Source organism: Chelonoidis abingdonii, chromosome 14, assembly GCF_003597395.2.
Source record: "Chelonoidis abingdonii isolate Lonesome George chromosome 14, CheloAbing_2.0, whole genome shotgun sequence".
In the NCBI taxonomy this organism is placed as follows: domain Eukaryota; kingdom Metazoa; phylum Chordata; order Testudines; family Testudinidae; genus Chelonoidis; species Chelonoidis abingdonii.
In genome coordinates, this window is record NC_133782.1 from 11,088,337 (window position 1) to 11,102,818 (window position 14,482).

At 42.4% G+C, this 14,482-nt stretch overlaps 1 protein-coding gene across 4 annotated transcripts in view; it reads right to left on the minus strand.

Annotated features, from left to right (window-relative positions):
- The window catches only part of GNAS (GNAS complex locus), a 249,684-nt gene that overhangs the window by 15,022 nt on the left and 220,180 nt on the right, over nt 1-14,482 (minus strand). For all 4 annotated transcript variants that reach the window (XM_075072240.1, XM_075072241.1, XM_075072243.1 and 1 more), the window contains one exon: nt 8,454-8,508. In XM_075072240.1, coding sequence (XP_074928341.1) covers nt 8,454-8,508 — 55 coding nt within the window. The remainder of the gene's footprint in view (nt 1-8,453; nt 8,509-14,482) is intronic.

The window sequence follows — 14,482 nt, forward strand, 5'->3', positions numbered from 1 at the left end:
TGTGTGCATCCCGAGCGGGCGTATGATCACCCTATTGTCCTTCAGACTCTGCAGCCTAGGGTCAGTCTTTTCTGAAAATAGGCCCTGACCTTCGAAGGGCAAGTCCTGAATTCATATGCTGCAATTCAGGTGGAAAGCCTGACACCTGAAGCCATGATATTTGCCTCATGGTAATTCCTGAAGCCAGAGTTCTGGTTGCGGAGTCGGCTGCATCTAAGGAGGCCTGGAGAGAAGTTCTCGCCACCTTCTTTCCTTCCTCCAAAAGGGCCACAAACTCTTGGCGCGAGTCTTGGGGGACTAGGTCTGTGAATTTCTCAACTGCCGCCCAGGTGTTACAGTTATAGTGGCTAAGCAGGCCTTGTTGGTTTGCCACCCTGAGTTGGAGGCCCCCAGCAGAGTAGAATTTACGCCCCAATAAGTCCATGCGCCTAGCCTCCTTTGCTTTTGGGGCAGAGGCTTGCTGGCCATGGCGCTCCCTTTTGTTAACCAATTGGACGATGAAGGAGGAGGGTGTACGTACAGGTAGTCGTACCCCTTAGAGGGCACCATGTACTTCCTCTCAACTCCCCGAGCTGTGGCGGAATAGATGCTGGAGACTGCCAGATGGTATCAGCCTTCGTTTGGATCGTCTGAATAAATGGTAAGGCCATCCCTTGTGGGAGTGTCAGCCGACAAAATATCTACCACCGGGTCCTCTATCTCTGGAACCTCCTCCACCTGGAGGTTCATATTCAGAGCCACCCATCTCAGGAGGTCTTGATGTGACCTTAGGTCAATTGGAGGAGGGCCCGAGGAGGATGTCCCCGCCACCGCTTCATCTGAAGAAGAGGAAGAGGAAAGGCCAGAGACAATTGGGTCCTCCGTTGTCTCGTGGACTTGGGCGACATCCGGCTATGGTGGGACCTGAGGGTCTGGTGCCTGAATGGGAGCGTCCTCTGTAGCCGCAGGAGGGGGGTGGCTAACAGTAGCCTCCGGCACCCGGTGCTCCGACGGTACGGAGCGTGATGGCACTGGAGGTCCACCTTGGGCTTGGTGATATGCCCAAGGTGTCCAGAAGGACCACTGATGAGGTCCTTGGTCTTGAGCCTGGGTCTCTTGAAAGACACGGCTGGGAACATCTAAGTCACGGTCCTGTGCCTAGGAAGCACTGTCTGCATGGGATGACATAGATGCATGGCGAGACGGCCAAGGAAGAGCTGAAAACCCCTGAGAATGGTCTCCATCCCTGGGTAGTCTGTCTGTACGCTGCAGCGGAGAGCGGTGCCGGGCACTATACCGGTACTGGGAACAAGACCGGGACCTGCGACCGGAACGGTGCCGGGAGGTCCACCGGGACCTCAAAGCTCGACGCCGGGAGCTTGATCGGTACTGAGAGTACCAGGCCGGTGAACTGGGTCTTGAACGGTGCCGTGAGTGCGACCGGTACTGAGATGGAGAACGATACCAGGACTGCGAGCGGCATCGGGACTGGAATTGGCAATGGGACCGAGAACGCCAGCGGGACCGTTATCGTGATCGGTGCCTCTCAGCGGTGCCGACGGAGGATGGTCTCAGTAGGGCAGGCTTGCCTATGGACTGTATAACCCGCACCAGCGGTGGCGGGGGTTGAGGCAGCTCAGACTCCGTCAGTGCAATCAGTTCCCTTGCCGTAGAGAAAGTCTCCGGCGTGGAGGGAATAGTAAGCTCAACCACGGCGCATGCCGGGGAGCTGTCAGGCACCGGATTCGACGGGTCTTGCGGGACTGGAATCGACGGTGCTGAAGTTGTCGGTGCCACGGCACTTGTTGGTGCCGAGTGGTCCGACTTGAGCGGGTGCTCCAACTGCGGCATGGACACGGAAGCCGCAGGAGTCTTATGTTTTTTTACCCACAGGAAGAGGGAGCAGTGCCGAGCAGACATCTGGGCCGGTGACGGTTGGTGCCGAGGGGCCTTAGCGGTACCGGTGTGCTCCGGTGCAGAAGATGCACTTCTCCCTGGTGCGGACTGTCCGGCGCTCAGTGCCGATTGCGGAGGAGTAAGAGCTGCCTCCATCAGGAGCTAAGACGAAAGTCTCGCTCCTTTTTGGTCCAAGGCTTGAAGGTCTTGCAAACGCGGCACTTATCTGCGAGGTGGGATTCCCCGAGGCACTTAAAGCAGGAGTCGTGAGGATCTCCTGTAGGCATCGGCTTGTGACAGGCCGAGCACGGTTTGAAACCTGGTGAACCGAGTATGGGCCCCGGCACCGGATGAGGGGAAGGGGCTAATCCCCGAAACCCTCTTAACTATATACACTAACTATGTTAAAGAAAATAATAAACTAACTGCAAGTATAAAAATTTGAACTTTATACACAATAACAACGAGAAAACTACGAGTAGCTAGGGAGGTGGAGATCAGCTAAGCCGCGCTCCACTGTTCCAACGACTGACATGGGCGGTAAGAAGGAACTGAGGGGTGGTTGGGTCGGCAGGGGTATATATCTGGCGCCATGGCGGCGCCATGGCGGCGCCACTCCAGGGGGCGCCCAGCCGACCCACCGAGTGTTGCTAGGGTAAAAATCTTCCGACGAACGTGCACGCGGCCCGCGCACACCTAACTGGAATGGATATGAGCAATCACTCGAAGAAGAACCCAGACTTGCCCCAGGGGAGCACTGATTAAAACCAAACTGTCAAGTCTGGTACTGAAGCTGAAAGTAAACACAAAAGGCTTTTTCCTCCTGAGGTTCCCAATTCTCCCCAGAGATTTGAGGATTAAAGGAGATGTAAGCAGGTAGAGCTCTCCCAATCACTGGGAGACACTTCCAGCTCCTGCCTCCAACCGCTGTCTCCTGTTATCAGACAAAAATGTGCTTATTTTCTGCTTCCCTTCCCAGTGTGTCATGCTAGGGACGCCTAGATGCCACAGCACCCCCGGCACTACACTTCCTAGAAATGCTTTTGGCAGAGGGGTTGGGGGTCATGAACTTGCCCACACTTCCAGACCTATTCCCAAACCTTAAACAGACTGCAGCCTGGATTCTCTCCCAATCCCAGTGTTGCTAAGTCTTGCAAGAGGAAGGTTAGGAGGCTCTTCCAGACACTGGGCTGCAATAACCGTAATGAAATGGCACTTTATGGAAGATTTCTCTCCCTCTTCCCAATACCTGGCTAAATGCGGCTCACGTTATTATTGGTAAGAACTAGGAACCCAAATGATGGAATGTTATGTGAAATAAAATTTTAAAACTGCGATCATATTAGAGTTTTCCTGTAGACACACAAAACAATCAGATCCCAGAGCTGCCAACAAGTGAGATAGCTATAAAGTAGGAAAGTTGTGATACTGACCTACATAATAAGCAAAAGCCACCAGAGGTGTTTTGTATGGACTGGCAAGCATGTAGAAAGCCTAAAGAAGAGGTTCTCAAACTGTGGTCTGCAGACCACTCCATTCAGGTGGTCCGCAGATTGTTCCTTCTAAGGTGTGCACATGGGCTTCCACAGCGGGGGAGAGACTACTGATATTAAAATATGAGTTGGGTGCTTTTATTTGTAGAACAAAAACATGTTAATTATTATTTAGAGTTTTTTATATAGCATTTTTATCCAAAGCGCTTTCCAATAGTTAGCTAGCGGAACAAACAACATTTGGAAAGATCATTAAGTAGTCCGCCAAGACCCTGAGCAATTTTCAAGTGGTCTGCAAAAAAAAAAAAGTTTGAGGATTACCGGCCTAAAGGGTAATTAACATAGAAGCGAATAAATATAGAGAGCTTCAAATAAATTAAATCTTGAAAGTTCATGTTCTATCAGGAGACATAATTTTGAATCTGACTGAAGATTTTTGAAATCCAGGACTTAAAATTACCATGGTTACTAATCTGGGTATTACTGGGACTGTACTGGACACTGTTACAAATGGATCTTACATTTGGACCATACAGATAAGACCACAAGAATGGCGCAGAATATTAAAAAACTGATGAGTGCATTAAAAGCCACTCCCTTATTGCACTGATATTATGTTAAAACAATCTTAAATTAATCAGTGTTTAAACTTAGAGTCATACTGCCAGACGAAATCCAAAGGTTAGACAATACTGTTAAATCGTTAAACAAAATGGCTGCATTTTACAAACCCTTCTTTACCAGCAAATTGCTGCAAACTTGCTAGTTTTCTTGAACACTTAGAATATTTCAACATGCATATATTCTAACTAGATCCATTTGTTAGCAATGATAATTTTTAAATAAAATACTCTGATAATTAAAACGTTAAATATGAAAAAACTAGAAGCTGTCAGGCTCTAGAATCAGTGCAAGTTTAAAAACACAAGTGGCCATCTTCAAAATGTCTGAAGACAAGCACTACTCCACCTGGGCATTCTCCTGCACATGTATGAAGCTCCATCAAAGTCAATGGTCCTAAACAAGCAAATAATTCAAGGGTAGGCAACCTATGGCACGTGTGCTGAAGGTGGCACACAAGCTGATTTTCGATGGCACTCTCACAGCCTGGGTCCTGGCCACTGCTCTGGGGGAGCTCTGCATTTTAATTTAATTTTAAATTAAGCTTCTTAAACATTTAAAAAAACTTATTTACTTTATATACAACAATAGTTTAGTTATATATTATAGACTTATAGAAAGAGACCTTCTAAAAACGTTAAAATGTATTACTGGCATGCAAAACCTTAAATTAGAGTGAATAAATGAAGACTCAGCACAGCACTTCTGAAAGGTTGCTGACCCCTGACATAATTCATAATTACACACAAAGCTCCTGCCATCATTGGCCTCCAATATAAAATTGAAACATTAAATTTATGATTTAATATCTGCAGGCTAATCTCTCTGCAATTCAAAAAGAAGATTTTCAGGTAATCTGTGTTTATTTTTAATACAAATAATTGATCTCAACTTAAAAAAAATAAAAAGAAATAGTTTTTAAGAAACTCAGCTTTTAGAAGGATAAATGAATAAATTCACCCCCAAGTAATCTCAAGAGCAAAAGATGCAAATTGGTCTCTCCTCATCATTGTTGCTTGAAACAGTCTTGGGAAAATTAACACTGCAGCTGCGCCATTGTAATGTGCACAGTGTGTAGCCACTCTTTGTTGCTGGGACAGAGTTCTCCCAGTGACTAAATAAAATCACCTCTAATGAGGGGCGGTAGCTTTATTAGCAGAAGAGCATCTCCCACCGACGAAGCGCTGTCCACACTGGCACTTTTTGTTGTTAACACTTGTGTCCTTCAGGGATGTGTTTTTTAGGGTGACTAGATGAGAGACATGAAATATCGGGATGCAGGCAGTGGGGGGAGGGCGGAGGAGGGGAAACGACGGACAGAGCAAAACAAACCCAAGAGCAGCCAGTGGAGGAAAAATAACAAAACAAAAAAGAGCTGCTAGAGCATAGGAAAAATTGGTGGGGGCTGAGCTCCCGCCGGCAGCTCCACGCCCTGCCCCCCCTGCACCAGCTCGCCTCCACCTCCCCTGAGCTGGCAGCCGCGTCCTGCTTCTCCTCCCTTCCTCCAGCGCTTGCACCACCATACAGCTGATTAGCGCAAGTCTGGGAGGGAGGGGTGGGGAGGAGGAATGTAGCATGCTTGGGGAAGAGGCGGGACCAGGGCAGGGATTTGGGAAGGGATCCAATAGGGCAGTGAGGGGGCAGGGCTGGTGGTGGAGCAAGGGCAGGAATTTGGGGAGGGATCCAGTGGGGGAGGGAGGGGATGGATTTGGGGCGGGGCCAGAGGGTTTGAGCCCCCTCCACCTGTGCACTGGAGGGCAAAATATCGGGACAACTTGCGTCCCGACTGAATGTCGATCAGGATGCGGGACAAACAAGTAAATATCAAGACGTCTGGTCACCCTAGTGGTTTTTTCACACTCCTGAGCGACAAAAAAGTTTTAACAACAAAAGCGCAATGCAGACATGGCCTAACATTTTTGGCTACTTTTCTGTAGAAACTCACGTGCACGCTTTACGGCACTACTTGTGCACAAAGTCAAGTGCATGTGCATTGTGTCTTGGGATTGGACGTTTGGTCCTCACACGAAAGCTCAAATTATTTGCAAACTAAACAAAAGTTACAATCCCTATACTGACAAAAATAAAATGTTGTTGTTGTAGCTGTGTTGATCCCAGGATATTAGAGAGACAGGGTGGGTGAGGTAACATCTTTCACTGGACCAACTTCTGTTGGCAAAAGAGACAAGTTTTCGAGCTACACAGAGCTCTTGAGATCTTGTCTTTTTCATAAATACAACTGGTCCGATAAAAGATATTATCCCCACTTTGTGTTAAAAATAAAGCATACTGACAAAGCTGCCTATATACAAAGCTCTTTTCCGGTAACTCTGGAGAGACTATTAGAAGAACCCTGAAGGGACTGTAGACTACTAGAGGAAATTACATGAGAGGGTGATTTTAGAAGGGACAAAGAAAATCAGAGTTGTAAGTGGGTAAAAGTCAGTCTGCACTTCTAACCCTTCTTGAAAACAGGGGTTAGATAAACTGAGCATTCACTTAATTTCAGATCATCATCAACTAGGGGAAAACTTACAAATCAGACATGACTACACTTATTTTATGACCATTCAAATCTGGTTACTTGAGACGCGGTTCTCTCCTAAAGAGAAGGGTCTGCACCTGAAGAGGAACCAATCTGTCAGAATGCTCTTTTTTCTTTTTGTGGTAATTAAAGACTGACTTTTTTATTCCTTCAAGCCTGATACTGCCTTAAGATCTACAATGACAGACCCCTATGGCCCACGTGGAGTCCACTGGAACTCTACACAGGTACAGAAGTCTACCTCCATGGATCCAGTCACAGGATTGTGCCCTTAATTTATGATGAACTGGCCAGTTCACATAAAGAACCTTATTGTGTTCAATATGAGTTAAAGGGATTGCAACAGATTCTAAAGAAATAATCAAAGGCTATTTTGACGTAGGGAAATGTTTAGAAGCATCAAGTACTGTTAGGGAAGCCACAATAATAGAAAGATCTACCAAACCCTAACAAAACATGTCCTACCTACAGACCTCCGGTCCCCTGGAATGGGATTCTTTTTGAAGGGGAGGGTGTTGATTCTAGTCTATCCATAGCAGCCTGACCTTTAAAATTCATTAAGTTGTTTGACTATTTTAGTAGAATGTGAAAGCTTTGTTGTTCTGCTGTCTAGATATCTATTCACTGGGACACACGTGATAAGTCTTGTGAGCAATCTTTGGCCCTGATGCTGCTGTCGGATCCATGAGGATAGATCCCTGAGCGCATGCAAAGCACTGGATCTGTGGACCAGGGGCACAGGAGCTCACTTGTGTGGATCCAGTTGCAGGATCAAGGCTTGCTTATGGACTTGAGTGTTTTAAAATGGATGTTGTTGTTGAACAGCATGTTAATAAATAAAATCAAGGACTGCCACATATTTTGCTTATATAGTTAAAGAACAGTTCAGCTATGTACGGAAAAACTGACAACTGCTGAGTATTTGGCTTCATCCAGGCTCCTATGCATTATGGAGTAGCAAGTGGTCCATAGTTTGTTATAATTAGGTTTCCCTAGCCCAATTAGTTTTACATTTGCATACTGTACCATAATGTTAATTTAAATCTTAAAACTGAAGTGCTAGCTGTACTTTAAGCACACTTTTTTTTCCCGTAAATAATAAAGTGATTCTGCATGCAAGTGGGCATATTATAAAAACAGGATAACTTCACTTTCACTGGGCAGAACACGTCTGGAGTTTAGCTTCTGCTAGCTCTGGATGCACTGATCCAAGTCAGAAAATGGATGTCATTTGCAAAGGAAGTTTTCCCAGTGCTACTGACACTTGCCTTTAATTACAAAACACTGGGTCAGACTACATTTTCACTACAACAATACCTTCTGCTGAGAATACTGTTTTAAACTGACAGACTATTGACTGGTAGGCTATTCTGCCATCTGGTTTTAACAAAAGGCAGTCCTCTGATTTTACAGGTAACATGTATGAAAAAGGCTGGAAAGCTATCTTTAACTATCAGCAATGTGGCCCACTGCATTATGTAGAGCGCTAATTTGCAGTGGTAGCCAGGAGGACTGAGAAAGCGTAAACCAAATTTAAGTTAAGGAATATCTATGGCAGTTATTCAGCTGGGGTGGGGTGGGGGCTGACTTTATGAAGCTCTAATTCCAATGGTTACAAGGGATGGCTTTTACTACTAGAGAAGTTTGACCTTTACTTTAACCTGGGCAGTTTTTCTTGTCATAGTTCCTTGCTCCTGATACACTTGAACTGAGATCAAAGCATATGCATGTAAACTTTATTTTCATTGCAATGTTAAACATCATACAACAGAGGTTGGCATCTACAATGGAGACTGCAGCTGTCAATTCGACAAAAGGAAGTTAAAATATATATTGTGAAATTCAAAGCTCAGTTATTCCTGGCAATGGGAAATAGATAGTGGTTGGGTTATAGAAGTTCTTAATACAATTTTACTCACCTGGTCAGATGGTGTATATTCATTTTGTTTTACTATGTCAATCTTGTCTAGAAAACTGGGGAAAAAATTAAAATGTCATTTTTCATCATCAAATACATTCGTGATCTGTATCTAAAGTTAAATTACAACTTTTGAGTAGGCTTCACATAAAAGATAGGCTATCAGGTGTTTGGCGCCCCCCGTGTCTTACATTTCATATTTACAAAATGCTGAAGTGATGTAAATTATTTAACATATGAATGGCACTACATCTGCAACAGCAATACAAAAAGAATTGCATTGGCTACCACTATCCAGCAGAGGGCCAGGAACACAAATTTAATCAACTGTTCTGATAATCTCATTACAATTTTCACTAAAACAGTTTCATTGTTAAGAAACACACATGTGGTTTTATTTTTTCGAACCATGTGGACAAATATCTATATCTAAACATTTATATAACTTGTGCTATCATTCTCGGCTATCCCCAACATTAGAACATTAGGGAAAGTATTTCTTTCATTGCATTTAGTTATTACAGAGTAAGACACGAACATTGTTTTTAAATCAAACTTTACTACTTTATTTCAAAAGAATGGGTGAAATCCCTGCACCAGTTATGTTGCTAATTAAGTTAAGAGTAAAGTAGGACTGATCTCTCCTTTGATTGTTTGCAGAAGTTCTTTTAGTTTACTTACCAGAGTAGGTAATGGCAGATTAATTAGCTATAACAAGATTTGTATTACTCAAATTGATTAATATAACTAAAGAAGATAGCAATGCTAACGTGGACTTTAAAATGCCTTTATCGGTAATCATTCCCTCCTGATTTCCTTTCATTTTAATTGGAAGCAAAAATCCCAGGATGTTGCTTATCAATTACTTGTTTCACAACAGTTGCAAAATGCTCACACATTTATCAATAAAATGCCTTAATATATATGCTTTATAGCCCCACTAGCACAGAGATAAACAGTTGATGCAGAGAACAGGCTCTAGTGTATACTGACACTAACGCAGCTCAACTATATGAAAATTCTTCCCTCTCAGCTCACCTTTCACAGGTACTCAATGTTTGTGCCTATAGCAACATCCAGATTTTATGCTACAAACTTCTCCATATCACACCTGTCATACCACGTGGGTATCCAAGCTACACATCGCTTATACAGCCTCCATATTAATATTACCAAGAGGCCTGAAAATAGCTCTGCAGTTAGCTTTTCTGGTAATTTACTACAATCTAGAAGCACCGTGTTTTTGAAAGATACCACGCTGAAATTCCTTCTGACCGAATTCCTCTGTCCATAGAACAGGAATAGGAGAAGCAGTCAAAATACAAGTTTTCCCCTTCCGTTCCTACGCACTCTTTGAACAATGCATTTCAACCCTCATCTGGCTGACCTTCTCTAGGGTCAAGAAAGTATCTCAGTCTCCATGCATATTTAATCACTGATCACTCTGCTAAGATTACAAATAGGGCCAATTAGCACCAACTCTAACACTGGCTTTGTGAAGTAGACGTGCACTAGGAAATGGACTAAAATGATCAATTGCTTCCACAGGCCAGTGAAGAATCACCAGCAAGAATTCAGGTCACTACTTACCCATATCAGACTTTTATATATTTCCAGATTTGCACGTTTAAAAACACTGGGCTATATGTTAAGAAGCATGGTAGCATTATTAAAAAAAATTTACACCTAAAAATCAGCTCCTATTGATAATGTTTTCGCAGCAATACAGCTGAAGACGGAGGTAAAGCTAGAGGCAAGGACACAGAACAGTAGAGGGAAACTTGTATTGCCACTGCTCATACTGGATTTGTTCTCAAATCTTCCAGGCTATTACTCAAATAACATGTGATGTTTAAAGTAAAAAAACAAACACCATTTCAAAAAAAATGAAAAAATCAGGGTGTTCAGGGTAAGACTGTCTATGGATTCAGACTAGACAAACGGTCAACAGGTAATAAAGGCATTCTGCTTTTAAAACTGTAGTCTCAGGAACATGTGGTGACAATGTATATTTCATAAGCAGGAGGATATCTCATGCAGGAATTCTTGCTATGTTATGAACGCTGTTATATTAATCACCTATGCGACTTTGAAACATCCCAGTCTTTCCACACAATATACACCTAAGTGTAACATTTTATAGTAAGCTTCCACAAACTCTTTTTTACTTTCATAAGAACGCAATGGGTTTTGGAAACTCTGACAATTAGAAAATAACGAGAGACTTCTAAAACCTGGAACTGAAAGTACAAACCTCTTACTGTTGTTTATGCAGACTATTTTTAGACCTATGATTTCCTTGAAAAACACCAGCCACATAGGAGAAGCAGTAATGTACAGGAGATGAATTCCAATGGCTACATCCATGCCAGGTAAAATAAGTTTGAATGTAATAAACATTTCTTCTCTCCCCAAAACAATTTTCAATATTCAATAAAGTTTGATATTCAAAACAATACTATTTTAGAGGAAAGCATGTAATTGTGTGACAGTTACCAAAAAACCTACAATCATCCCTCCAGCAGCATTTTTGGAGGAAGAGAGCAAAGTAAGTGTTAAATACAGAGCTCTCCCTTCTGTGCATATTCCACTTCATGAAAAGTGTTTTAGAGACCTTAATTCCCAAAACACACACAAGAAAATCATACTGATTTATAGATGTATGATGCATATTTGCAGGGACACCCCTTGAACTGACTGAGGCTGCCTACCTGCAAAATTAAGGCAATATTTGCAAAAAAACAAAAAGAAAGCCAAAACGGCAGTGGAAAAACTATCATCTCTCCTGTTGTAACTAAAGTGAGAGTGTGTGCTTTGGGAGGGAGGGGGGGAGGGAAGGGAGTGAAGAGAGCTCAGAAAAGCTCACAGTATAAGACCCGGAGAATACCGAGTTACTACAAATCAAGACCGATTTCTTTTTGAGTATGCAATTTATCCAGTAAAAGAGATTATACCCAGTGGGAGTAAAACACTTCCAACTTGGTTTCATTTTAACATATGAAATTAATGAGTAATTAAAAATACATACAAATTTATCATAATCACTATTTTTCTTTCTGAAGTTCCTTTCATGATCTGTCCAAAATGTGAAGTTTTGACTGAAGACATTTCAGTGCCAGTCTGCATTCACTACATTCACTACTAGGGTAGACAGGTACAATTCCACTGACTCCAGAGGAGATGTGCCCATTTATGTCAGCTCTGAAAATGTATGTAAACAGATTTCACCTATGGGACTTCAGGCTGGAGACAGAAATTGTAGGGATGACACACGCCTTCCAATTTACTGGAGAACACAATCTGCTGTGGAAGAGAAGTTGGGAAGAAATCTGTTATGGGCTCTGGGATGTTTAGAAAGACAGAGAAAGGTAGCTGTGATGAAATAAACAGCAGAACCGTTGCTGTGTTTCAGAAACAAAGGAGCCAAAATCCATCAAGCTAGATCTTGTATCAATAACAATTTCTGCTTCAAACTACAAAAACAAACACTGACACAAAAAACAACCCTCAAAACTATGCTACCTTTTTCCATGCTGCTTTTGTTGAGACTAGAGGAGGAAGTTATTTTCCAGAAAGCAACCCTGCTATTCAGTCAGCAGTCATTTCCACTTCTCACTGGGAGCCCGAACCTGCCTTGGACCAAGCTGCAGGATTGGGTCATTGCTCTGCAAAATATTCTCTCTTTGGCACAGGTGACCTTTATCTACACTATTAAAAAAAGTGCTAAGAAGCAGGGTGGGAGGTGTTAAATAATTTTAGTTAATTTGCAGCTAGCAAAACAAACCAACCAACTTCAATAGAAGCAGGAGCAGGGGGTCCTAGAACAGAATCAGACTTCTGTCCTGGATATTAAAATTCACTGTATTAAAACTTAAAGATAAACAAAGATGATCTGAAACAAAACCAGGATTTTTCCTCAGACCTCCTCACCTAAGGAAAGGGAAAAGACACACAAAATGTAGGAGATATAAGGCACTGTGAACCAAATTTCCTTCCACTTTTTAGGCACTGTATTTAGTAAACAAAACTCGGACAGAAAGCTGGCACAAAGGTTCCTTTTCTGCCCTTCTTGCCATAGCATGGGGGGGACACAGTAAGTAACTGAATCATTCACTCCGAAGACTGTTCCAAATTTTAATAAACCTGACATTCCCCAAGCAAGATAAGATTTCCAGATAAAAGGACCTACTTATTTCCATTCTCTCTTCAGCAGTTCCGGAGTTTAAGAATTATCTGTTCAGAAATCTTTTCTGCTACTACTGTGTGTTCACATTTGGGGGTCCAGATTAGCAAATGAAGATGGAGAGCTATTAGCATAAATTCTCCTTATTTTCTCCTTCAGAAAGATTTATAAATCGATGTAAAAAACTCCATCCCATGCAACCACCTAATGCAACGCTTTTTAAGAGCTAGACAATAATCAAAGTGCGTCTGTCTCCTTGAAGATTTCTCCTACTGAAGAAACAGAAAAACTTGCCAACCTTTTTAGTAAACAGTAACTTGAAATTTTAGTCTTTGCAATCTGATGAAGTGGTTGACAGACAAGCAAAAATTCTGAATCTCAGTCTAAAAGAGGCTTTTGTTCTAATCAAGGAGAATATAGCAACAGTCTCTTTCAACAGATCACACATCTATTTTCAGAGAGGCAAGTTTTATTCCTATCGGATACTATTTTTTGTAAAACCATTACCTGAGTTTACAAGCAAAATGAAACCAACACTAACTTCTTCCTAGACTCCCTTCTCTGACACATTAACCTCCCACAAGTTACCACTGCACATGATGTATTTCAAAATATTTCAGTCTCAATGTTAAACAAAAACATTTATTTGAAACCTGTTTCTTAGTAGTAGTAGCACTTCAGAGCTGTAAAGCTCCTTTCATCTGAGATTCTCAAAGAACTTTACAGATACCAAATCAGGCTCACAACGCCTGCCTCCCCACCCCAAGGTAAATATTAGTCACCCTCTTTTAAAGCCGAGGAAATCAAGACACTGAAAGGGTAAAAGAGCTGCCCAAGGTCATACATCAAGCCAGCAAGAACAGATTCCAGATCTCCTCTCAGTCTTGTCCTTTTATTACTCCATTATTATTCTGAACTAATCACAGTCCTATTTGTCGTGGTAAGGGGCACCTCCGAGGGAGCGGTCACAGTTCAGTTTCTGTTTCTGAAAATGAAACCATTAGTTGTTTACTGATTTTACCAATGAAGGGCCTGATCCTGCAGATATTACCTATGCAAACTCCCATCAAAATCAGTGACAGTTTTGCCTCATCAAGCACAGCAAAATTAGGTTCTAGTGTCATTTAAGAGAGCGAAAATAAACTGTAAATTAAGTTCAACACTAATATTATTTGGAAGTAACATGTGCCTATCTTGCTCCAGAACAGATCATCACCTTTTACAGTACTTTGAATTTTCTGCCTTTTGTCTCTATACCATAATTTTGTTATTTAAGTGTAGCTTTTTAAAAAGCAAAAGTTATCTAAATATCTGAGAACTGAAATTCTTTCCTCAAAGACTTTGTCTATTCTGCAGCGACAGAGTCCCAAGTTACTGTATAATTAGATAATATTTTTCTTAAAGAGAAGTCCAATATTTTATGTACTGTAACTTGAAAGTAGACTCCTCTTCCCATTCTTCAAACACATCCAGAGGAGTTTCCCAACTCCTGAAAAACAAGGACTGCAACACTGCTAAAACCCCAGCTTCTCACCCAGGTCAATATGCTGACAACAAATCCAGGGCACCAGGTTTATTTGCAGCCGCAAGCATGCACATGTCGGCAGTCCCTCCGTTTTGCCTATCCTTTCTACTCTTGGGAGCAAGCAGGATATTGAAAAATACAAGAATCATATTCTTGAAATTGGTGGAAGGAGGTTTCCTGCATATTTCTAGTACCATACCTACTAAGAGAAACAGAGAAGGCAGGCAAGTAGAGGATTGGTGGGATATGGAGGCAAACAAAAACGAAGCTGCTGGCATAGTGTTAGATCTGCTAATCTTTATGGTCTCTCTGCAATCATGCA